Genomic DNA, 24,985 nt, shown 5'->3' on the forward strand with positions numbered 1-24,985 from the left:
AGTTCCAAAATACTGGATTGTCCTGTCGATGACATTGACAGTGGGGCGCCACCGTCAATACCGGATCGCTGGTTCAGATTTTTGCCATGTTGGAAACCATAATAGTTGAACGATGGTAGCGCCCCCCTGTCATTGAGTTTGGTGGGACAGTTCAGCGTGGGTCATCTATAGTTTTGCCAATACGTTTTGTTTCATAAAGCTAAGTCAGGTACCTAGTTTTGAAGATTTTTCTAAACGACAAAATTCAATGTGGTAAAAAACGTTGGAAGTAAAATGAAACAAAAGATTTTTCTTCATAATTATATTATAAGTGCAATGAATAGTATTGTGCTTTAGACAAGCCCTATAAAATAATCAAAACAAATCAAAAGGTATGAATAAAATTGTTCTTCCGCCGTCATTTATAAAAAAGGTAATGGCAAAATTATAGAACTTCCTTAGGCAGATGCCTCTACTCTGTCTATTTGAAAAAGTCTGGCACTAGGGGTTTCCCGGGGGCCCGATACAAAACCAAAAACATCTTTATTTTTCTTTTGAAATAAATTAATTCTTACAAATCGACAAATCTCATTATTTTTTTCATCCTACCAGCGATTCAATACAAAAACTTGTCTGGTGTACGAATACACGGATCTGTGTGTGTCATAATGTTATGAGTAAGTACGGTTCCTTGGGATCGGTATGAGTGCACCACATACATTACTCTTAATAGTACATCGCAGGATATGTATTAAAAACAATCCTACTTTATACTTCTTCTACTGCTACTTTATTCTAATTAATTATTTGTTACTTGTGCTGTTAATTACAATTCTCAATCCGTAAATAATTTCTTCCTTCTACCGTGTTCCTACTACTGTCCTCGTAAAATCTTCGTAACCGATTGTTGTAATCGGACCACATGAACATCACTCGACCATGTATGTCCATTTGGACATATCGGAATGGCACGCTTTGACGAGCAACTTGCTGTATCTACTCTAATCCATATCTGTGCTGCCTGCTGTTTGTCTTGTCATTCATTCATTGTCGTCTGTCATTTTAATACGTAATTTTCTTGACGAGGTCTTTGTTGCTTTAATTTTATGTTATTGATACTGAAATTAGAAACATGGTTGATCCGATATTCGATTACCAGTTTAGACTAATTTTAATTGGCGACAGTACAGTAGGTAAAAGTTCACTGTTAAAATATTTTACGGATGGGAAGTTTGCAGAGGTGAGTTAAATTCATTGTTTTCGTGTTGTTAGACAAGGTTTTTTGGGAACATTAGTAAATTACGCGTTATTTTTTAGCTGTCGGACCCCACAGTGGGAGTGGATTTCTTCGCTCGGATTATAGAAGTGCAAGATGGGACCAGGATCAAGTTGCAGCTGTGGGATACAGCAGGGCAGGAGCGTTTTAGATCCATTACAAAGTCTTACTACAGAAACTCTGTTGGTGCGTTATTAGTGTACGACGTGTGCAACAGATCCAGCTTCGAACACATACCCCTGTGGATGATGGAAGCCAAGAGACACATTGAGCCTCACAGGCCAGTGTTTGCCTTGGTGGGCTGCAAAATAGACTTAGTAGGGACTGACAACAAAAGCGGCGCAAGGAGAGAAGTCACGTGTGAGGAAGCAAGGATGTTTGCTGAAGAAAATGGTAAGTGATCTTTAGTTTTTAATATTTTTCTACTTAAAATTAAAAAGAATATAACAAAAAGATGATAAAAATTAGGTAATATTATCTGTAAATGTTTTCAAGGGTAATTTCTTAATGAGTCATTAATAATGTCTCTAGATATTATTATTTGATAATAGATAAGTCAATGTGCATACAAAAGTAATGTTTTGATTCCATTACCACTACCACATTAACTAATAAACATAGTTACAAAATTACCTAATTCAAAAATATGAACCTTCTATGTAGGTAAAATTGCATTATTGTATATTTCCAGGATTACACCATGTGGAAACATCCGCAAAAACTGGTATGAACGTTGAAGAAGCCTTTGTCCTGGTCGCTCAAGAGGTCTACAACCGCATCCAAACTGGAGAATATAAGGTAGAGGACGGTTGGGACGGCATCAAAACCGGCTTCAACCGTCCCAACGGCATGGACTTCAATCTTCTTGAAGCCGAAACTGTCCAATCCACCTGTTGTTAAAGGAATTAGATTTAAACACCATAATTATTGTACATACTGACTCGTTAGAATAGACTAATAAATAACATTGTGTAAGCGTAATTTTATATTTGGACATAGATAAGATTTTGGTATAATGAAAGTCATGATATAATGAAAAAATAGTCGGTTTTCGGCACAGGGAAGGGATAAAGATTACATTTTGACAGTTTATGTAATGTAATGCACATAAAACATTTTTTTAATGGATAATTTTATTTATTATTGCAAATTTTATATTTGACATCTAAAAATCTATCCACAATGATCTTTGTGTAACATCAGTTTATGCTACATTTATTTATGAAAGACTCTTGTAATATGGCCATAATAAGTATAGTTTTAAAATTATTAATTTTTATTTCACGCAGAAATTTAAATTATACAGCCAAATTATTGAAATAATTAATAGTTATGTTATGTAAATATGAACACTTAGAAAAAAGAAAAGTATTTAAAGTCTTCAACCAAAGAATACAATTTCTGCTAATCTCTCAAGTAATTAGAGTTTACTAACTTACTAACACAACTAATTTTAAATTTGTACCTGCAACATTGTGCAATAAGCACACACGATTAGTTAAGTAAGATATAATAACAAAACTGATAGTTTCATTTTAAGTTTTATTTTGAGCAGCTATACCATCTAAATAACTACGAAAATTAGGCTTTAGTCGACAAATATTTTTTTCTTATTGTTTTACGATATATTCGCAAACTTTATATTAAAACTAACGCATTTTTAAAACTGACAATGATAACTAAAAACTAATGAGTCCACATTACTAATATGTGGTCAACTATCTCTTGCTGATTTCGCTCCCTCGTATTCAAAGCATTCCTCTCCAAAAATTGGTATGTTTCATATTGTGTCCCAGTTTCAACAAAACCCAAATTGATCTAGACTTCCGGTCTGAATAGATTTCCGACCCAAAGTTCGTCACAAAAGCCTATCATGTTGTGTTTGTGTCTGCGATCGCTCCGTCCATTAATCACGCGGGCTAGGAATGATAAAACAAATGAATTTATCAGTTTTGCTGCAAGTTAGCTAGTATGTTGTTTTAGTTGCCTTGTATATTAGTCAGACGTTAAATCATTATTATTACATTAACAATTATTAAATTACGAAAGTAAGTTAACAGTTCCGCTCGTTAGTTAGCTTCACTTGTACGACTTTTTAATATAATCCGTAGACATTTCACTACCATAATTGCCAGGGAACAAAAGAAATGTATAAAAAAACTTGTAATTTGAATATAATAGTAATGTGTTGATTACAAATTATTTAACCGGGTGCGCGTTATGTATGAGTACAGTCAGACACAGAATTGGAATCATTTAAAATCAAGAACGGACGCGATGAAAGTCGACACAATAAAAATAATTTACCTACCATTTCTGTGCCTGACTGTACCGAGTCAAGTTGTACTGCGTACTCAATTTTAAATTGTTACTACTAATATTTAAAAACGTGGAAACTTATCGTAAATGTACACGAGGAGTAACTTAAAATGGCACAAGACCCATCTAGCTGGGTCAAATGGTGATACCTGACGATTAGCGATTCAAGGTCCTCTGTATCGACGCAGTTTAAACAAGATAATACAATGTCGGTCAATACGATATGCGCATTTTAATTTTGACTCAATGAATCGTTTTAATTGTTGATACAGTTAACCAAGAACGGGTGCTCATTTTAAGTACTTTATGTAATTTTAAGGACTGACGTGTAAAACTATACAAAAAGTAAATGATTTAATGTTTTCATTGTAATTTTTTTGTTTGTGTTCGACTAGTGGTTAAGCCATGCACAAAAGACTCAGGCCCCAGCTCTGCCACAAATCACGTGATGTGCCTCCATTATTTGTAGTTACACTTACTTGAGCAATCGCACTTGTTCTATCTACCGCCAAAAGTACAGTCTTCAATATAAATGAGTGGCAAGCATTCCCATAATCTTTGTATGATATCCGATATGATAGCCGAGCTAATGGTATAAAAACTAAATGGGTAGTTATTGAAAGTCCATGTATAAAAAGCATACATAATGGAGCTGCATCATACGAATAATTAATACATTTCAGAACCGACCTTCATTGTAGAAAATGGTTGACATGTTGTCGGCCACACAAATGTAACGTAATGTGAATAATGGATTCATATTATAAGTCACGGTTTGATTTAATGATGTACCTTAACGCTGTTAAAATATGCTTTATATGAAGTAAAGTTTTTTGTTATTTATACGTTGTGTTGTTTTATTCCATTAATTAATTTAATATAGACGCAATGCTGAAAGTCTCGATGGGACAGTGGCGCACATCACATGTCTATTTTAATTTTACATGCCTCAACAGAATCGATTCCACCATTCAAATCATTAAATGGTATCAATGAGTAAGCGGATCGTATAAATAAATGAAAATCAGAATCGCAGCCTACCTACTCTTAGTTTTTATTGATTCCGTTGGACCATCAGGGCAGCCTAAATTCGGCGATGGATGGATTAATTCGTATCGCCCGATTATCTCTCTTCTGGCAGCAGAAGTGCACAGAAAATCAAATTATATTCATGTCAGGTATATAAGGTCAGCGCTACCAACGTGGGGGTAGGTACCGGAGTTATTCAGATGATGTACTAGGTACTAGTAGTCTTGGGCGGCCAGCCAGTCAGTCATTATTATTTCTGCTGATTTCTGCCACTCATGGCAAGACAGGAGACATGCTATATTAACTTCACAAACGCTGTGTATTATTCTTCTTGTTACGCTTACCTCAACCTTGTCTCAAAGGGCTGCTATGTAACTTACCAATATATCAAAATATCTCTGCTCTGCCTCAGTGCCTCCCAAGACAAGTGGCAAAATGCGACAGTTGATCAAAAAGTGCTACTTGTCTAGCGGGAAGAAATAGCTAAATAACTGTTACCCAAGTCGATAAAGTTATTAAAAATATAAACGTCAAAGTGACAATTGACATTTTGGTTTGTCAACAGAGCGATGGCTGACGAGATGAGAATTTAATTAAATTTTGGGATTTTATTAATTAAAGTTAAAAGAGAGAAATCTCTTTAAGATTTGAATAAAGTTCTCTATCAGAACCTCTCCTTACAATGTCATCTAGTCGCTCCAAATCCTCGATCCTGGACAAGCCACTGAGCAAAGGAAAGGGGGAGATATCTTTGGCTTTTTACGCCCTGCTTTTCTCCGAAATAGTTCAGTATTGTCAGAACCGCTCACATTCTATTCACGAGCTCCAAAACAAGTAAGTCTTACACAGATTTAGGAAGATTAAGTCGATAAACTATCCATAATAAAATTGCTATTAATTTTTATCGGATGTAATCATTCATTTTCACCTTTCTCTAATTTCAGATTATCAGACATTGGTCAAGATGTAGGCACAAGACTCCTCGATCTGTATTTCGTTCGTGAAAGAAATAGTAAAAGGGAAATAAAGCTGCTGAATATGCTGTTATTTGTCAAGTCAACATTATGGAAGGTATTTGATGAACTTAGCTACTGTGATTTAGATCCTATGAATTTTGGAGGCTTTATTTAAATCTTTGGATCAAATTCTTCTGTACAAGGGTTTAGTTGATACATTACTTTAATACTTGTCTGAATACTTATTTTTATTACAGGTATTGTTTGGAAAAGAAGCTGATAAGTTGGAACATGCAAATGATGACGAAAGAACCTACTACATAATTGAAAAGGATGCACTGGTGAGTATCAACTAATTGGGAAACTGTCAGCCATGAAAGAAATAAACCTTTTGGATTACCTATCTACTTTAAAAAACAAGTCTATAAGTTCAAGTTATTGAGTGTCAAGTAATTCAACAAGATTATTATCATTTGACCAAAGGGTGGCTTTCTAGTTTACATGGATAACCTGCATGTGGATACCACAACATTTATTTAGCCTTAAGGCTAATCTTATTTTTTTGTAATTTTTCCAGGTTAACAAATTCATAAGTGTGCCAAAGGACAAAGGCTCCCTCAACTGCGCCACTTTCAATGCTGGCATCATTGAAGCAGTCCTAACCAAGAGTGGATTTGTAAGTATCTGAACCTGTCAATTTGCATCTGCTATAGTTTATTAGCAATACAATACAGATTGTTATGTACTAATAATATTATTTTATATTTTTGTACTTTGTTTAATAAGTCCAATACAGATGCTGCAATAGGCAAAACCTACTTGTTGGACTTACCACATTCCTCATGTTGTTTTCTTTTTGCCCATCCCATTAACTTAAAAAATCCCAATTTGTTTACTATTAAATACAAGGGATTTTTTCTATCTATTCATTTTATATAATGTAATCTTTTTTTTTATTTCAGCCTGCAAAAGTCACAGCTCACTGGCATAAGGGAACCACTTACATGGTGAAGTTTGATGATTCAGTCATATCCAGAGACAAATCACTGGATGATCGCTAATTATATGCTCCTCTGCTACCTCTATAAAATGTTAAATTATACTTAAATAATTGTAATAAATCTGTAAGCTTTATGTTATGGTTTTTATAGTCTCAGTAGCCTACAGTTTTAGCATTAAGATTTTTGTAATAATTGAAAGATGAAATTCAATAGCAATAAAATATTTTTTAATCATCAAAGCATAATAAATGACTACATTTTTATTGTAATTTGAAAAGTCTATCACGATACCTCAGACTACCGCACCGACAGGCAGTTTCAAACTTGTTTCTGCTCTCCCATATTATGTACCCATAAATGAACATAGGTGCAATACATAAAATGCCCTTAATGGCTGCTTGCATACATGGTTGGAAGTAGTATGTTTGGTAGCATTTCAATGTCATGAACCTCTGCATTGCTTCATCGAACTGGAATAAGATGGAAAATAGGTATGCCGTAAATAGATGATGTTATGTAACTATGATGATGAACTGGGCAGCTTGAATAACTGCTTTATCTGTGTTCACAAATAGGTGATTTGATTCACTATTATGGTATTTATGGTTAACTAGGCAGCTTGACTAGGAGTTATAGATTTCAGAAGCTGTCATACTCAGGAATAGTGTGACATCTAGGCATAGCCTATTTTTAGCCCTACAACTCTGTGAAACCCCCTTCTAGATAAGTTTTCGGGACATGATGCTGTAGAGACCTAAAAAAGCTTCTCTTATGGAATTTTTATCTCTATAGGCTGTTACAACTGTGGTCACCATCATATCCCACACCATATCTAAGCATCTAATACCAGGATTTGTGATACCTATGTACCTATAATGACTTCTTCTAAGGAAATGGCCAGAACTTCAATTTTCCATAAAAAAATATACATACAACATATCCAGCCTCTTGAGAGTGCTTACAAGGGTCAGTCCTAGCCTTCAAGAACTCTTTCCGGTATTTGGCCCGCCTCTCAATCTGGGCCTTGATGATTTTGCACTCAATTTCTGAGTAGCACTGCTTAGACATTGTGTTTAAAACTATAAAACTACTATTGTATTATTAAATTTATTTCTTTATTTATGTATAGGACAGATCAAGAAACTGCAAAAGTTAAAAGATTTGACAAGTTGTCATAATCATATGTCTGATCCAGAGTACCATGTAAAATACTTTTTTGTTTAAAGCCAGTTATATTATGTACAGTCAGTAGGCAAAAACTAATACACAAAGTATAGTATTTCGACATTAAATTATTTTATTGAACTATACAACTATTATGTTTTTCAATTGTTTTGATTAAGCTAACTTCCAGGTTCTTTCCCTGTAGCGCAGTTCACCACTCCTGATCTTCGCTTCGCGTTGAGCCCGTTCGTTGAAACAAAGGTAACCATATCCAAGCATAGGTAAAACGATAACACATATTCCAAATAAACTAGTTCTCATATTAGGTTTAAAGTGATCATACTGAGTCACTTTCATCGACATAAACTGTTGGATACCCTTGTCGAACTGAAAATTAGAAAAATATTGGTTTTAGTTCATTGTTTACAATATAAATACTGTTTTTAAATCAAATTACGTAATTATACTCACAACATAACCAGCTTCGGAGGCATGTTTCCAAGGGTTGGTTCTTTGCTTCAGAAACTCTTTACGTAAACCAGCACGGCGGGCAGCCTGCTGCTTAATCAAATTTAATTCTGCATCGGAAATACCGTAATTATTTGCCATTTTGGTCTTCAAAATCGACAGATTTTAGATCAGTACCCCTGAAATGTTGTGGTAATTTGACAGCTGTCAAACCTTTGACATTTACGTCAGGTAAAGGTGTTTTTTTTAAACCGGTAATTCAAAGCTACCTATTGATCTAGATCAAAAATGATCTTTAAGTAAAAAAAGTCTTAGAATGCCTGAAAAATCAGATAGTATTAACTAATTGTTGTCATCAATTTTTGACGCTATCACTATCATATTTTGGTTCCATCGAGCAATCAATAACAATAGACACCCAGCGAGGAAGTATTCATTCATAGACAATAAAACGTAAGCGGTGAACGAATGAACGGTTTCCGGCCACCATCTTTTTCGTTTCCCTTGTTGTCGTTGTCAGATCGGCGAGTTTTCTAAAAACCGCAACCATGGGTCGTATGCACGCACCTGGGTAATTTTATTGTTAAATTTTACAGTGTAAAGTGTAAATTACCACCATAATATAAATTTGGGTTATGGTGAATCCAAAATTGTGATGTGACAGCTTCATAACCTCTACGCCGCGCTCCCGACCACCACATGGCAAAGGATAAAAGTGTGATTTTTATGTTTTCAGCAAGGGTATTTCCCAGTCGGCGCTGCCGTACCGTCGCAGTGTCCCAACCTGGCTGAAACTCACTGCTGACGATGTAAAGGAACAGATTTTCAAACTGGGCAAGAAGGGCCTAACTCCATCCCAAATCGGTAAGTTTCTTACATACGTTCCATGTTTTAGGTCATTTCCACAGGACTTACGATTAGTTTATAGCTCGTATCGTGGTATTAAATTAACTTGTGCTATCTGCTCAGTCTTCCATCATGTGGTATTTTTGACCCTCATAGTCCCAAACCAAATCACTATGAGTAAATAACAAAAGTTGTCATTTCATTAGCCTTTATAGTGTTTTAAAAATAACTATTTTGATGTTCATCACAAGAATTTGTAAAAGAAAATAATACGACACAAGTTGTATTTCAATCCTAAAATTAATTTGGTAAATGCTATAAAACGAAATCTCTCATTGTTTCCAGGTGTCATGCTCAGGGATTCACATGGAGTTGCCCAAGTCAGATTTGTGACTGGCAAGAAGATCCTCAGAATCATGAAGGCTATGGGGCTGGCCCCCGACCTACCCGAGGACTTATACTACCTCATCAAGAAGGCCGTTGCGATGAGGAAGCACTTGGAACGCAACAGGAAAGACAAGGACAGCAAATTCAGACTTATCCTGGTCGAGTCCCGAATCCACAGGCTAGCTCGCTACTACAAGACAAAGAGCGTTCTGCCCCCCAACTGGAAATATGAGTCGAGCACTGCTTCAGCCCTTGTGGCTTAAGTTTTAATTATATTATAAAACTTCCATTGTGTTTTCTTTTCAAGCACCTAGTTTTTTTTGTCTTATCACTATTATATTTTTTCCTGAAAAGGTACACTAGCGAACTAAAATTAAGAACAGTGATTGCCTTGGAAATCAATAAGTAATTTTCACAATAAGGACTTTTTAGTCACATTAGGTAGGTAAAAATATTTGTAAATTCAATGTTACTATTCATTTACACTATTTTACTCTTACATGGCATATTTTTTGTCTGTAAAATTCAATTTTAATTCATGAAAATAATAGTAATTTGAGCTCTAATTATTAGATTATTATATTTATTTAGGTAAAGACCAAGTTTCTAAAACATTGGGCTATGTTCCTATTCCTGAACAAATCAAAATAGGGATATAATAGCAGGAACTTAATTTATTTTAACTTCATTCAAAATATCAAAAATAAAGGATTCAGTAGTTCTGCTCAAATAATATTTGAATAAAGAAGGTAAAAATTGGAAACATCCATATTTTATTCATCAAGTCAGTCAACAATACAAAACTTAGAACTATTACAATTTTTATGATGCAAATAGACTATACATAAGGATTCCAATTGCTTCCATCTTCAGGGTGCAGGTTGTTAGTAATCAGTAGCACTACATCGACGATCCACCAAATGCCCAAGCCTCCCAGAGTCAGGAGTTTACCCACAGCTGTACCAGTCTGCCCAAGGCAGAATCGGTCCATGCCCAGGAACCCCAGAAGTATACTGTATATGAGAGTTGTAGTGAAATAGTGTCCAGAGTACCGCACACACGGAAAACCATCTTTCAAGAACGTTCTGCTGCCGTAACACTCGATATTATCCAACGCCTTGCACTGTACTTTAGTCTTCTCAACATTCTCATACAAAACACCTCCAAACTTTACACAGCCGTGACCTGTAGCATCCCTGGCTGTTTGGTTCCCTTTATGGTCGATGGGATGATCGCAGTTCAAGAATTCCATCGGTAGAAAGTTGCATTTTACTAGTGGGCCTAGTGGTCGATAGGGCTCGTCTGCATACGGATTGCTATCGGATGAACCGCGAGGAAGGGCAGTTACAAGGACTAAGATATTTAATATGAGACCACTTTTTCCTATCATTATTCTTAATTTCAAGCCATTTCTTAGCTGCTAGTTTTAATATTTTATAATTAGAGCAAACACAGGAAATCTCTTGTTGACAAATCTTCCTGTTTTGACTAATTTTGACAGTCATTGTACAGTTCAGAAATATTGAGCAACAGTAACAAATAACGGTATCAATAAAATAAAATAAAACATAATAAAATCAAGAGACTGGAATGTTGATGATGCCATGGGCCCACTGGCCATCGCCATTACCATCGTCTCAACTCTTGCTGCATGACCTATAATATCGGTCGTGTAACGTGTTGTTACGTTGTTGTCGGGATAAATAATTAACGGTAAACGATTCGTCACGAATCCTTCGTGATGTTTTATCTCTATTTCAGAACGATCACAGTAATGTCACTATGACAGTTTAGAAAAAAAATACTGCAATTATTTCGGCTGGTCCTTGTAATGATTTTTGTTTTCCCAATACAATTTATTTGAGAACTTTAGAATAAAATGGAGGTGTTTAATAAATTCTACTCATCTGTTAGCAATACAGTTTCACAGTTGTCTGGAGTTTTACCGGGAAATCCAGTGACTAGAGAGTTTGAAGCTACGCAATTCATCGCCAGCGCTGGTCCAGGTAAATACAATAAAACTACATTGCATACTATTCTATTCTCCTTTATTCAACTGAGAATATTAACTCAAGCTTCATTGTTACAGGTTTATTATGGAAAATTTACAAAGGGTATAAAAAGTCGACCAAGCAAGAGGCTTCAATATTTGTGTTCGAGAAGAAACATCTGGAGAGATGGTCGAAGGCTGATAGAGACATAATGCTGGAGACACTGAGGCGTGGCATCGTGCAGCTGACGAAACTGCGGCACCCGCAGATACTCACGGTCCAGCACAGCCTTGAGGAGAGCCGCGAAAGTCTAGCTTTCGCCACTGAACCAGTTTTTGCTAGTTTAGCCAACATTTTGGGCAACACAGAGAACATGCCGCAGCCTGTGCCCAACCATTTGAGCAATTATAAGCTCTATGAGCTGGAAATTAAGTATGGTTTGATGCAGATAGCTGAAGGATTAGCATTTCTGCACAATGATGTGAAGCTTTTGCATCACAATGTGTGCCCGGAGTCGATAATAGTGAACCAGCAGGGCGCATGGAAGATATTTGGGTTTGATTTTTGTATTGCTAACCAGAGTGGTCCAGGTGCAGCTCCGTTCTGGCCTTTTACTGAGTACTGTCAGGCCATGCACCCTCTGACGCAGCCAGTTCTTGATTATTTGGCTCCTGAGTACGTCCTTTCAGCAACACATTCCCCTGCAAGTGACATCTTCTCTCTAGGAATGGTTATTTATGTTCTGCACAGCACAGGCCACCAAACGTTGGGGAATGTTGGTAATGATTACTCAAAATTTAAACGGTTTGCCACCGAGATAAGAAATCTGCCTTCTTCAAGGTTATCTTGTGTAGTTGATGGGCTCAGAGATTATGTGAAACTTATGCTGAATGCTACTCCAGAGCTAAGGCCAGATCCACATCAATTCTTAAAAGTAAGTTAATTTGTAAACTAAACATAATTATCTAATTTTGCTTATTTATTATTTACATTGTCTAATCAATCATTATTTTTACAGATTTCATATTTTGAAGATGTGGGTGTAAAAACTCTCAACTACCTGGATTCTTTATTCCAATGGGACAATTTACAAAAATCACAGTTTTACAAGGGCCTGCCGCAGATAATACAGAAAATGCCACACCGGATATGCATTTACCGAATCCTGCCATGTCTCTCAAAAGAGTTTGTGAACCCGCCTATGGTGCCATTTGTGTTACCGAACGTTTTGCTGATCGCCGAGAATTCTACGAAGGAGGAATTCATAAAGTATATCCTGCCAGTGTTGAAGCCAGTCATGATGATACAAGATCCGATTCAGATATTGTTGATATTCATGCAAAAGATGGAGCTTTTGTTGAAACTGACCCCAGGAGATGAAGTTAAGAGTGATATACTGCCGATGTTGTATCGGGCTTTGGAATCTGATGCCCAGCAGATACAGGAACTTTGTTTATCTGTCTTACCCACTTTTGCATCTTTAATTGACTATCCGGCGATGAAGAATGCACTTCTGCCGCGAATCAAGAAGCTGTGTATGAGCACAAACTACATCTCAGTACGAGTGAATTGTTTGCTGTGTCTTGGCAAGTTGCTGGAGCATTTGGACAAATGGCTGGTGTTGGATGAGATTATACCTTTCCTGCCTCAGATACCATCTAGGGAGCCTGCTGTGTTAATGGGGATTTTAGGTACTTATAACTTCGTTAATTTCATTAAGGCTGGGTTACACCATCTTACTTTAACTAACGTCAAAAATCTGTCAAACTTCATACAAAATCACCTATTATGGTTAAAGTAAGGAGGTGCAACTCAGCCTAAGGTTTAGATGAGAATGTCACTGGGTAATATGAAGTTCTCAATCCTTCTTTCTATGATTCCAGGTATTTACAAGCTTGCTCTAAGCCACAAGAAGCTAGGAATCACAAAGGAGGTTATGGCAACAAAAGTGTTACCCTTCCTCATTCCGTTATGTGTTGAGAATGGCTTGACATTAAATCAGTTTAACGCACTCATCACATTGGTAAAACAGATGATTTCTAAAGTAGAAACAGAACACAGAGCAAAGTTGGAGCAACTGAATTCCATCCAAAATGAATCCAAGTACGTAACTAACTCATTTGTTTTAACACTGCCATTTAGCTAAGCTAATTTAGGTGTAAAATAAAAAAAAATACAGTGTATGCCATTCTCAAGTTCACCCCTTCCCTTTCACTGGTCATTGTGGAAATCCGAAGACCTTTTTGGCCATCAGTGGATAACGAAGGAATGAACGATTATTAAACAAACTTAATGGTCCTTCGAGCCTGATATGAACTAGATATCTATGGAGCCAGTCATGTTCGATGGTCAAAGTGATAAGCCGTCGAATAAAACCATCCTCTTTCAATTACTAAATGTAATTAAATATTCTCAACTTTCCAGAGTGATGGAGCACTCACTGGCAGCTACAGACAACTTGGTGTCAGCGCCCGCGCCGCAGACCGACATAGACAAAATGTTTTCCGGTTTAGGATTGGATCCGTTCTCTTTTCAAAACTCGAAGGGACCGGAGAAAGGCGAGCCGGCCATGCCGAATGTGGGCGACAACAGCGGGTCGCTTAGCATTGAAGAGAAACAAAGGTTCGTTGAGATATTTATATTTTGTTAGCTTTCGACTGGCTTCGCCCACGTGAAATTAGATCTGTCACAGAAAATCTGTTTCCATTCAAACACCTGGGTCTATCCTGTCTATAAACTAAATTTTATCTAAATCGCGATCTAAGTGTGAATGAAAGAGTAACAAACATTCATCTATGAAACTATCTAAGATTTTTGAATTAAATACTTTTCTTTAAATTATATTCATTTAATTTCAGGATAGCACAGCAGCAAGAAACAGTCCGCAAGTTCAACAACCAGCCGGCTCCCACTGCCATTCCGGCCATTCCAAAGCACCCGCCTCGGACCGTAGACCTCACCAGCTCCCTCCTACAATCTAACCTCTCCCAGCTCACCTCTCACAAGTCTTTCCCCTCCCCTGCCCCTACCAAACCCCCCCTTAACATGACGCTATCAAGTCCCAATTATAATGTCCAAACAGGACCCAACTATAACGTAAACCAACCCAGACCGTACCAATTCCCAGCGTCCAATCCCAACAGTCTCCCCGGGTTTGACAACCAACTCGCTTTACCACCCAATACCGGCTGGAATCCCCAAACGACTGGTAACTTCAATAACAAATGGGCCAATAACCAAAATCAGCAAACGAATATGAAACAGGATTGGTCAGCCTTCGAATCTCTTTTACCGAGTCAGAGCAATAACAATCCGACCACCAATAACAATGTTAAAAAGTTAACCGACAGCGAAATGATGGATTTGCTTAGCTAAACTCGGATGAAGAACAGGGTCTCGAGATTTCGTTATTTAACCGTTTTACAAAGTAGAATTAAACTGGACTGGTAAGTGAAATAGAAAACATTTTACAAAATCTAATCTAATGAGAAAATCGAGGAGAAATCGAGTCGGACCACGCACTTTTTACTACATTAATTAATTTATATTTCATACTATCATTATTAAATCCACTAGTAGTAAATTACGACCGTAATCAGCATGTATACTTACTTATTTCATAATTATTATGTATCAGATTTTACATTAAATACTAAATGTTTAAAAAAATACTATTTAATGAAATAGGGTCTGAACACTTCATTTAAAGAAAATCATGTGCACATTCCTATTATTTTTAAATTATTGTTGATAAAATGAGGGTACGTAAGCATTTGACCATTTTTGTATAAATATTTTATTTATTCGAATTTACATAAAAATAGAATAGCTTTTATTAAATAATGAATTACAATTATTTTGTTTGAATCTGCTGTTATATTTAATACACAAAATTCACGCAATTTGTTGGAAATTACGTTTTTATATTTTAATTGGTGGTGCTATAATTTTTATTGTTTTTAGATGTTTCAGCAGATTTGTTTACACTCTTAATCTATGACAAGTGTAAAACCTGACTGCAATAACTTTGTCGATATTCTTTGGGTTGTTTTAAACAACATCACTATTGATAAAAATATTGGACCTTATTAGCCCAATTCTGCTATTTTAGTCCAAAAGAAGGTACAGAATACAAAGCATTTTTTTTAAAATGCGGCGAAGATAGTGCAGTCAGATATTTATTATTATTTGTATAATCTTGATCGACATGTATGTTTGTCCATAATTATCCTAGTGTAACTAATTTAATGAATAGTCGCATAAAATCGTTTTATCTATCAACTCCATTATTATATTAGGAAAACTGATCTCTTAATAAATAGATTAATGGAAAAAATACTTTTCTTTATGGTAACATTATTTTTCTTATTTCTAAAGTAAGTTGTATAAAAATTAACTATTCTTCGTCATGATTAACTTTTTAAAGCGCTTCTATTTCAGTCTAAAATCTTGAGTCTCGACTGAGCCACTGGTAGTTAATGCAATTTACATACTCACTTATACAGACAGGAGGTGGGTTTTTATGGCCATATAATCTTTACAAACAAACCACCATGTGCCACGGATCTACAATAGATTGGTATCTCAGATCATAGATGATCTGAGATTGGTATACTACAGGTTTCACTATACTGTACAGCCCGGTCAAGCTAACTGCGCATTTGGCAGCCGTGACGTCACATCGACGCTCTGGTATGGACGGGCGAACGCGGGGAGGTGTGCGGGTGAGTGCGAGGGAGAGTCGCGAGAGCGAGATGCGCAGTTAACTCGACGGGGATGCACTAAAGCCTGGTCCATGAGCACGTAGAATTTTGTCGCGACTGTGCGACGGGCGCCCGCAGTGAGTGTGCGAGCGCGACAGCAACATAATTACGCGCGAGCGATAAGGATGGGTAGCTTGGGGTCATTGGACAAAATTCTACGTGCTCACGGACCAGGCTTTAGACGTAACGTGCTTTCTGACGCGTATAAATCTAATGAAACAATGTAGCATCGCAATAAGTACGTACAATATTGGAGCACACGTCAAATTCCTCGTCAAACCCCCTTAGCAGAAACTACGCCTATACTACGATACAAAACTGATCATAAGCACTGTCTTGCACTATCTGCGTCTTCTAAAAGAAAACGCCAAGAACATCGCAGCAGTGACCGCCTGCAGGATAGCAGCTGTTAAAAAGCAGGTTCTGTATTCGTAGTTCCTGACCAAAGACCAGGTGAGGATGAAGGTAGCTACAATCAGGTTAGTCGCGGTGATGGTGGCTGTTGTATCGAACTCGTTGAGGGTGCTGTTGTATAGCGGCTGTAGGAGGATGCTGGAGGAAGCGGTGGAAATACTGGCGAACATGCACCAGAGGATCAGCAAGCTCCTGTTGCCTGATAAGGTGATTCCTGGCAAAAGAAGCAAAACCCTTAATGTACATGATTAGAATAATTTAAAGACTAACCTAGGAAAACTATTGACACTATTGTACAAAGCCCGATGACAGCTTCTGGATTAGAAAACCAGCATATTATGCTTTGGTTTCTTTTATTTCAAGGTCTCTGCTATCTATTAAAGAGCTATCCACGGACATCATCATTATCACATCAAGAAGGACAGAATGCTGGATTATAGGATTATAGGCCTCTCTCTATTTCCATAGAAATTCAAGCAGCTAGTATCCAGCAAAGACCTGCTATCAGAGGTATCACTATTTTTGGAGGCTTACCATAAAACCCAAGTGCGCCAACCACACAGAAGAAGGCGCAGAGTCGAGTTTTTTCATTGATGTCCTTGGGCATGGCGAGACAAAGCATTATGAAGCAGAGAGCCGCGCCGTGTCCCATCGCGATCGTCGTTGCAACCTGAGGAAAGTGGAAGAAAACTAAAATTACCATACCTATAATAGAAAATTGGATTTACCGGATATTCGAGGCATCACTCTATTTACTGCAATCAAATGTTAGTCATGTTAGTATAAATTAGATTAAACCAATAGGACTTGGTGATTCAGCTTACGTTTGTTTGTCACGTGACTGCAATTAGTATAATTTTATGTATTTAGGTGCTCCTATCATTAGCCACCCCTGTTATTACTTAAACTAACATTGTTATCTGCTTATCGGCTACATACTAATCAATCTTATTTATTGTGGATTATTTTTTCATATGCTTAAGTAATTCGATAGATACGTACCCACCAAATATTCTGAGGGACCTGCACCCAAACAAATGCTGGTAAGAAAACTCCCAAGACCACGATTGAAAACGTCGTGCAAAGGTGCAGCAGCGCGTACAAATAAAAGTTGACGTCCATCAGCATGTTGGCTATTGTGATCAAATTCTTCTTCAATGATGCTGTTCGTCGGATCGTCCCGACCGTCGGTTCAGTGGCAAATACTACGTTGCTTTGAGGTGCATTTACTGTTGTCTCCCTGTACAGAGGTTGAGGATTCTGATTATCCCTATCTATGTCTTCGAGTTCCTGATATCTGTGAGTTCCGGCACTACCGGCGTAGTTCATGATGTCCATGGACCCAAAGTTGGATGAAAATCTATTAGAAGAAGTTTCGGCAAACATTGAGCTAAAATCTGAAGAGAACCGATGTTGTTGATCGTTTACTGTAGCAACGCTACTTTCTCTGAACTGTACAGCTGGATCCAGAATTTCTCTAGCATTGTTCCGTGATTTGAAAACGACGACATCATTGTCGTCATCCTGGATTGTGCTCTGTGGAGGGCTTTGTGTAGCTGGTGCTGGATTGGGTTGGTTTTGATTGGAGTATATGACTTCGTCTTCATCTTCAGCTGCGTCGCGGAGCATGTTGTAGGTTGTTCTTATGACTTTCTCTATGTAGACTGGCCTGGTGTAGGAAGCGAGGAAGAGACAGTTCTGCATCAGAATTGCTGCGTATATCATTACAATGATGTCGCCACTGTATACAGTGCACAGGTAGCCGATCACGAGGGGAGCCAAGAAGTTGCCTATCGATGGAGCCATGCGAACTAATCTCTGAGCTATCGTGAGATTTTCTCGGAAGTAATGAGTTATTATAACTTCTGTCTGTTGTCCTGTTAAAGCCCATCCCGTACCTGTAAAGTTAAATCAAATTGATTTGAAATGACTGAAACAATGAATAATCCGTAAGTTGGTAAACCCCCTCCCCCCTACGTCTCTTCTGTGAAGATAAACCTACTAAAGCACCTACAGCTTCTTTATAACAACGTACTAAAAAGTGTCCCTCAAGGAACATATTTGGGTCCATTGTTGTTTCTATTCCATTTCAAATGTTTTAACTATCATTTGCCGCATTCATTGAAGTATTTTGTATGTGCAATTATACAATGAATATCAGTCAGTCCAATGAACTCCTCCATACAAACATACTCTTTATTATTCATAATAATACAAACATACACTTTGATCGATTGTCATAAAATTAGTGTTAGAATGATAATTTATGTAAGCAAGTTTTTAACTGTGACTGAGCATTCACAATAACTAACAAACTACACAACACCTGTGCACACAATACAAGTTCAATGCCACTAATAAAGATGTCGTGACGTTGATCATAATAACTCACCTGCGAATATCCCTGAGAATATATTCACTATGTGGTCATTGCTATAAGTATCTGTTGAGTAACTAGATAACAGAACCCCGGCGACAGTAAGGCACAGCCCTGCCAGACCCATGAACCTTGGCATGTTGAAGATTTTCACCACCGCTCTGCACCACGACTCCAGGAGGAGCCTTATAACCACCATAATAATCGGCACTAAAGCTATATCCATATCCCATATCTTCCGCGATTCCTCTTCATCGTGATCCTCATCCCTGTTAGCTCTGAGGATCACCAAACCGTAAAGAGTAAGTAAACTCGGGATTGTACTGTTGTATATCGATGCAGACACTACGATCAACCACCCGTAGCCTCCATCGGGAGGAGTTGGTCCGATTTCGGGCTGTGTCGCCACTACTCTGTCCAAATGTAAATCCTGGACACGAGTTTCGCGACGTTCTGTTCGGTTAACTTCCTGACTTCCAAGGTTATCCATGGTTTTCACACAATAAACAACAAAATCATGACTAAATTGACTAAGCAGCAAATGAATTATCCACTAAAGAATGGGTGTGTTATCTTATCATTTATCATTTCTCGTAATCTCTTGCTCTACATTTTAAAAATCACCGCGCGAGTGTTGTGGTGTGGTCAATGTAAAAAATAATACAAATGGAAAACTACAAATTAACTTAATTTTATTAAGGTTAAACCCTAACTTAAAACACATGAAAAATGTACGTTAAAAATATTTAGCATTCACCTAAAAATTACAAAAATGTAATCAAAACAAAAGCTTGTCATTATTTCTGAACGTTCAGATTCTCAAAAACTGCTACAAATTATAACGCAACCCATTCAAAGAGTCTCCTTTAAAATGAAGTTTGGTGCTAGAGCGAGATAAAGTATCCATCCAGTCACGAGTAAAAAAGAGACAAAACAGTTTTAGTTTTTTCTTATAACCTCTTTTCGTTATCCTCATTACAAATAATGAATTATTCCGATCGGTCCAGTAAACGACGCTCCTATTAGAAAATTTTACAATTTTACGATAATGCAAAGGTATTTTCCATTTGTTTACAAATAAAACGAAACAAAGTGAAGTAACAATAATTTTGGTGCATGGAAATTAGTGTAAATCTGCATGGAACAGTGTTTTTCTTCGTGTTCATAGTTCCGTGAAGCTCGAGTATTTTAATTGCCCTGAATTATCCTTTTGATTGCCTGGAACGCGTCTGATTGCAGATTTAACTGGGCATTAGCTGATGGCTGAGACCGGGCCAGTGCGATTGTGTGGTTAATGATGGAGACGGAGTCTGTAAGGTCTGAACTGAGTAGCCGGTCGCGGCGGAGTTCCAGGCACAGATCGCACACCCATCGGAGCACCCGGTGAGCTATTGATTAGTAATTAAACCTGGGAATTACACCAGCTGCTGTAAAAGTTAAATAGGTAGCTAGAAGAGTACAGTGGTAACAGTATTTGTGTTACTTTGTAAATAGGTCAGGCATGTTACTGTGTGCACTACATTTTTGTGTACATTTCTACAAGTAAACGTGACATTTAGTGAAACTGGGACTAAAATCTAAGAAGTAAAGAGTAATAAGTGCTGCAATTTAAACATATTTGTTGCAACTTGTGTACAAACCTTACATTTTAATAATTTTACAAATAATTCTTTGCAGGAGTTCAAAGTCACAGAGAAAAGAATCCAGCGATATGGCACCATTCCAAACAAGTGTAAATATCAACCCTGAAATGGGCAGAGATGGTCAGGAAGTGATAGAAGTTCAAATCCTACCCCAAGACGAAAATTGGGGAGAAAATACCACTGCTGTGACAGGAAACACTTCAGAAGGCTCTCAGTCTATGGAAGATGTCAGTAACTGGCCCATGGAGTCTGATAGTGGAATTGGATTTGTCTGTTCCAGATATTTTGGAACTACCATTGCACTTGGCCTATCATTTGTATCATTTGTGAGCCCTCTTGCTATGGTAGTGCTGCCAAAAATTGGATTCTTTCCAGGACTAACAGATAACATAGCAATACAACCAAGCCAAAGGATACAGCTGCTCTCGTGCACTGCTGAATGTAAAGGAATTCTGCTATCATTAGCATTTAAGTTAGTTTTGCTAGCCATTGGAGTTTGGGCGGTGTTTTTACGGCCCCGCAATGCCATTCTGCCTCGAATATTTGTATTCCGTGCAATGACTTTAGTCATTCTGGCAGTTTGTATATTTTCATATTGGCTGTTTTATATAGTGCAAATTACTGAAGCAACAAAAGCTTTAGCAGTGGGAGAAGAGGCCATAGATTATAATTCTTTAGTTTCCTATGTATCAAGTTTTGCTGATACTTTACTTTTTATACATTATATAGCTGTAATATTGATGGAGATTAGGCATTTAGAGCCTGTGTACTATATTAAAATAGTAAGGAGTCCTGATGGTGAAAGCAGGTCATATGCTATCGGACAGTTAAGCATTCAAAGAGCTGCTGTCTGGGTGTTACAGAAGTATTACACAGAGTTTCCGATTTATAACCCATATTTGGAGAAGATATCTATATCAAAATCACAGAGGAAAGGGCAGTCAAGCATCAAGTTTTATGATGTGGATGGGTCCAATACAAATGCACCTTCGGGACAAGCCAGGTAAGGAAATTTCAAGTTCTTGGGTGCTTTTATTTTTTGTCTTGGTTTTTATAGAAGAAAAAATGTCAATTTTCTTACTCACCACACTTGTGTGTGTAATGAATGAAAGCTCTAACACAAGTTTAATTTCATCTTTTCTAACTTCTTTATTTTTACTTTTTTGGGTATTTTTATTTTCTACTAGCGGTCGCCCGCGACTTCGTACGCGTGGATACCGTTTTATTTACCCTCTTAGGGGTGGAGTTTCGTAAAATTCGTTCTTACTGAGCACCTACGTTGTAAAATAAACCCTCATGCAAACATTTCAGACTCGTAGCACTTGTAGTTTCTGAGATTTCGTGATGAGTGAGTCAGTCAATCAGTGACCTTTCGCTTTTATGATAATAAATATTTTCTATTTAAGAGTCTATCTTAGTTTTTAGAACAAATAATCTCTATGTTTCCAGGTCTACGACCGGGTCTTGCACGGGCAGCGCGAGAGGCCGGCGCGATTCGGGCTCGGCGCACAACGAGCGCTACTACGAGGAGGCGGAGCGCTCGCGGCGCGTGCGCAAGCGGCGCGCGCGGCTGCTGTGCGCGGCCGAGGACGCCTTCGCGCACGTGCGCCGCGTGCGTCTGACCAGCGCCAACGGTCAGTGTGCATCAATTATAGTCTGGTCCGTGAGCACGTAGAATTTTGTCCAATGAGCCCAAGCTACCCATCCTTATTGCTCGCTTCTTATAGTACTTCCCGAACGCTGCCCAGCCGAAATGGATTCGATCGCGTAATTATGTTGCTATCGCGCTCGCACACTCACTGCGGGTGCCAGTCGCACATTCGCGACAGCAATATAATTATGCGCGAGCGATAAGGATGGGTATAGTCTGGTCCGTGAGCACGTAGAATTTTGTCCAATGACCCCAAGCTACCCATCCTTATCGCTCGCGCGTAATTATGTTGCTCTCGCACACTTGACAAAATTCTATGTGCTCACGGACCGGGCTTTAGGTCTAGAACTCGGGCTCGGCGCACAACGAGCGCTACTACAGAGGCGGAGCGCTCGCGGCGCGTGCGCCTCTCCAGCGCCAACGGTCAGTGTGTTAGATATGTCAGTTATGTGCCAGGTAATGTATCATAAAAATCGGTCCAGTCGCCTCAGAGTTCTGTCGAAATAAAACCTCCCCCAACTAACCATATTTACAAAAGATGCTTGCTTATGGGAACAGCAAATTGAACGCACAGCGTTGAATAGAGCTCTGTGATTGGTTCGTGTGTCACCCTGTGCGTCCACGCGCAATGTGAGACCTCATAGTAATGTTTGTGAATACGGGTGTAAATAGGTACTCGTTACAACTACGCTTGTGTAGAATAACTACAATTCGATGGAAATCAAATTGCGAAGGTCGGCAATTTGATTTCCATCGAATTGCTTATTGGCAACTTATTTTGGTGACATGATTTGTCGCTTTAAGGTTGGATTGCAATTGACTATGCAGCGACACTGGGAAGCAGCCGTGCTACCTTAATGCGACACACCAAATTATCAAAAGAACATTTTGACGCTTTCTGTCACGCCGCGCAATGCAGCGCAGTGCCGCTTCAAATGCTGCATTGCACATGACAAAAATGTTTTATTATTATTATTATTTTCCGTTTAGTAAAAGTATTACCATTTGTATTCTTAGGAGGCGCGCTAGGTCCGCGTGAAGCGGCACAAGCGGTGTTCCCGTCACTCGCGCGTGCGCTGCAGAAATATCTGCGCGCCACGCGACAGCAGCCCAGGCACTCCGCCGACTCCGTAAGTTGACCATGACCATTACCATAACTATAACCCAGGACAGACTGTCCTGGCGTCGCAGAACGAGGAGACCCGACCCCAAATCATAGGAAAGGGCTAGGGCAAAAAAGAAGATTATTACTGTTGCTGTTGGTTTTCCGAATAAAATAAAAAAAATGAAAATAAAAAAAACCTAGCTAAGGTATGGATCGTTTCATCCACGAGGACGCGCCCCACCATTCTTCCGCTAATGTTTGAGTGTTATCGGTACACGCTAAATTATCCATGAGTGCACACGCACACTACAATAATGACGCTCGGATTGCTCGGGTCAAACTCCCCGCACCCCGCGCGACCGAGACCAAACATTGGTAGGGCGCGTCTTCGTGAATAAAGCGATCTTTACGACGTGACGCACTTGCAAGCATAGCGGTCTTAATTGATTCCTGTAGAAGTGTGGGAGAGTTGACTTGTTCTGATAACAGAGCTGTCACGGTATCATGTCTGAAGCACTGAAGTCTCGCTAAGGTTAGACGTAACAGAAACACGGGTTCCACAGTTTCCACAAAGCTCCGTTATATTTCTCGCTGCTATAGTTTTCAGTTAAGTAGTGTGCCTGTAGTATTAATTCTGCCATGCGTCTCGTGCGTGTCAGTGTCACATTTACAACGATAATTACTCATAGAATGTTATAGTGTTAAAAAGTGTTAATTAGTTTAAACCTAGACTATAAAAAGTATTGAAATCTGATCATTAGATGTGTATGTGACAGACGATGCTAGACAAAAGCCCATTGTCTAAAATATGACAACCCATTGCAGGCAAAAAATGAAAACTTTAATTGCGCTTTCACATTTAGGCGACTTTAGCGGCGCGACAGACGCGCTTCCGATAATTTCATACTATGTGACAGCGGATGCATGCCTTCACATTATAAAAACGCCGCTGCCGCGCAGCTGTCGCGCTACTAACGCCCGGCCCTAATATGAAAGCGCTCTATGTTTCAATACGGCGATAGACAAAAGCCCATTGTCTAAAATATGACAACCTATTGCAGGCAAAAAACGAACTTTATTATCACTCTCACAAAACCTAACTTCACTTCTAAAACTTTCCAGGTATTAGCGCATCTAGCCCGCTGCCTATCCCAAGACGCGTCGCCGCGAGCCTTCCTAGAGCCTTTCTTCGTAGAAGGCCCGGTCCTATCAGCTGAACAGGAGTCGCGGCCTCTGCAGCGCTGGGCTCTTATCTCTGACGAACTTCTAGCAAGACCTCTGGCTTCTTCCGTGGAATTCCAGCTAAGGCAAGGTGACGTGTCTTTAATATGCTCTATCAAACAGCTGCCCAAGTTTAGTCTGTCTGAGGAAGTGGTTGACCCCAAGAGCAACAGGTTCATCTTGCGGTTAAACTCCGAGACGTCAGTCTGACAGGAGGGCAGCGCCCGCGACGGCCACAGATTCGTATGACAGTTGGACTTTATTTAGTTGGGTGGAAGTGATGACTCGGCCACGACTGAAAAGCTAAGGCTGGTGTGTAAGGGCGCAGAATCGAATCGCATTTCTTTTGTTTCAATAAAGGCCGTGGATTTACGGTCAATGAGGGCTATCGTTTT

The 24,985-nt window shown here is 38.6% G+C and overlaps 10 protein-coding genes across 10 annotated transcripts in view; 5 read left to right on the plus strand and 5 right to left on the minus strand.

The window, feature by feature from the left end:
• Positions 1 to 24,985, minus strand: part of LOC114361796 (uncharacterized) — a 79,547-nt gene that overhangs the window by 23,833 nt on the left and 30,729 nt on the right. The window lies entirely within an intron of this gene.
• Rab39 (RAS oncogene family member Rab39) lies at positions 1,017 to 4,221 on the plus strand. Its single transcript, XM_028316987.1, has 3 exons — positions 1,017 to 1,219; positions 1,297 to 1,648; positions 1,947 to 4,221. Exons 1-3 carry the CDS (start codon positions 1,112 to 1,114, stop codon positions 2,153 to 2,155), a joined length of 669 nt encoding a protein of 222 aa, XP_028172788.1. The 5' UTR covers positions 1,017 to 1,111; the 3' UTR covers positions 2,156 to 4,221.
• Positions 5,153 to 6,794, plus strand: Trs31 (trafficking protein particle complex subunit 31). The gene is made up of 5 exons (XM_028316989.1): positions 5,153 to 5,437; positions 5,548 to 5,674; positions 5,817 to 5,900; positions 6,137 to 6,235; positions 6,522 to 6,794. Exons 1-5 carry the CDS (start codon positions 5,286 to 5,288, stop codon positions 6,618 to 6,620), a joined length of 561 nt encoding a protein of 186 aa, XP_028172790.1. The 5' UTR covers positions 5,153 to 5,285; the 3' UTR covers positions 6,621 to 6,794.
• On the minus strand, positions 6,703 to 7,811 carry LOC114361804 (uncharacterized). Its single transcript, XM_028316993.1, has 2 exons — positions 7,494 to 7,811; positions 6,703 to 7,030 (listed from the first exon to the last, which is right to left on the minus strand). The coding sequence occupies exons 1-2, from the start codon at positions 7,626 to 7,628 to the stop codon at positions 6,821 to 6,823; spliced, it is 345 nt and encodes a 114-aa protein (XP_028172794.1). The 5' UTR covers positions 7,629 to 7,811; the 3' UTR covers positions 6,703 to 6,820.
• Positions 7,835 to 8,390, minus strand: LOC114361803 (uncharacterized). Its single transcript, XM_028316992.1, has 2 exons — positions 8,196 to 8,390; positions 7,835 to 8,111 (listed from the first exon to the last, which is right to left on the minus strand). Exons 1-2 carry the CDS (start codon positions 8,331 to 8,333, stop codon positions 7,899 to 7,901), a joined length of 351 nt encoding a protein of 116 aa, XP_028172793.1. The 5' UTR covers positions 8,334 to 8,390; the 3' UTR covers positions 7,835 to 7,898.
• RpS13 (ribosomal protein S13) lies at positions 8,653 to 9,712 on the plus strand. The gene is made up of 3 exons (XM_028316991.1): positions 8,653 to 8,763; positions 8,929 to 9,056; positions 9,384 to 9,712. Exons 1-3 carry the CDS (start codon positions 8,741 to 8,743, stop codon positions 9,686 to 9,688), a joined length of 456 nt encoding a protein of 151 aa, XP_028172792.1. The 5' UTR covers positions 8,653 to 8,740; the 3' UTR covers positions 9,689 to 9,712.
• Positions 10,179 to 10,928, minus strand: amrt (TM2 domain-containing protein 2 amaretto). Its single transcript, XM_028316990.1, has one exon. It carries the CDS (start codon positions 10,813 to 10,815, stop codon positions 10,264 to 10,266), a length of 552 nt encoding a protein of 183 aa, XP_028172791.1. The 5' UTR covers positions 10,816 to 10,928; the 3' UTR covers positions 10,179 to 10,263.
• LOC114361790 (SCY1-like protein 2) lies at positions 11,196 to 14,897 on the plus strand. The gene is made up of 6 exons (XM_028316979.1): positions 11,196 to 11,431; positions 11,515 to 12,350; positions 12,435 to 13,107; positions 13,300 to 13,519; positions 13,841 to 14,038; positions 14,275 to 14,897. Exons 1-6 carry the CDS (start codon positions 11,305 to 11,307, stop codon positions 14,789 to 14,791), a joined length of 2,571 nt encoding a protein of 856 aa, XP_028172780.1. The 5' UTR covers positions 11,196 to 11,304; the 3' UTR covers positions 14,792 to 14,897.
• LOC114361791 (uncharacterized) lies at positions 16,287 to 19,533 on the minus strand. Its single transcript, XM_028316980.1, has 4 exons — positions 18,986 to 19,533; positions 17,596 to 18,491; positions 17,128 to 17,263; positions 16,287 to 16,807 (listed from the first exon to the last, which is right to left on the minus strand). Exons 1-4 carry the CDS (start codon positions 19,458 to 19,460, stop codon positions 16,521 to 16,523), a joined length of 1,794 nt encoding a protein of 597 aa, XP_028172781.1. The 5' UTR covers positions 19,461 to 19,533; the 3' UTR covers positions 16,287 to 16,520.
• Positions 19,957 to 24,964, plus strand: Vang (Strabismus domain-containing protein Vang). Its single transcript, XM_028316981.1, has 6 exons — positions 19,957 to 20,026; positions 20,210 to 20,353; positions 20,648 to 21,616; positions 22,063 to 22,247; positions 23,282 to 23,394; positions 24,492 to 24,964. Exons 2-6 carry the CDS (start codon positions 20,265 to 20,267, stop codon positions 24,798 to 24,800), a joined length of 1,665 nt encoding a protein of 554 aa, XP_028172782.1. The 5' UTR covers positions 19,957 to 20,026; positions 20,210 to 20,264; the 3' UTR covers positions 24,801 to 24,964.

Source organism: Ostrinia furnacalis, unplaced genomic scaffold (assembly GCF_004193835.3).
Source record: "Ostrinia furnacalis isolate ACB-3 unplaced genomic scaffold, ASM419383v2 OfSCF6001, whole genome shotgun sequence".
NCBI classification, from domain to species: Eukaryota; Metazoa; Arthropoda; class Insecta; order Lepidoptera; family Crambidae; genus Ostrinia; species Ostrinia furnacalis.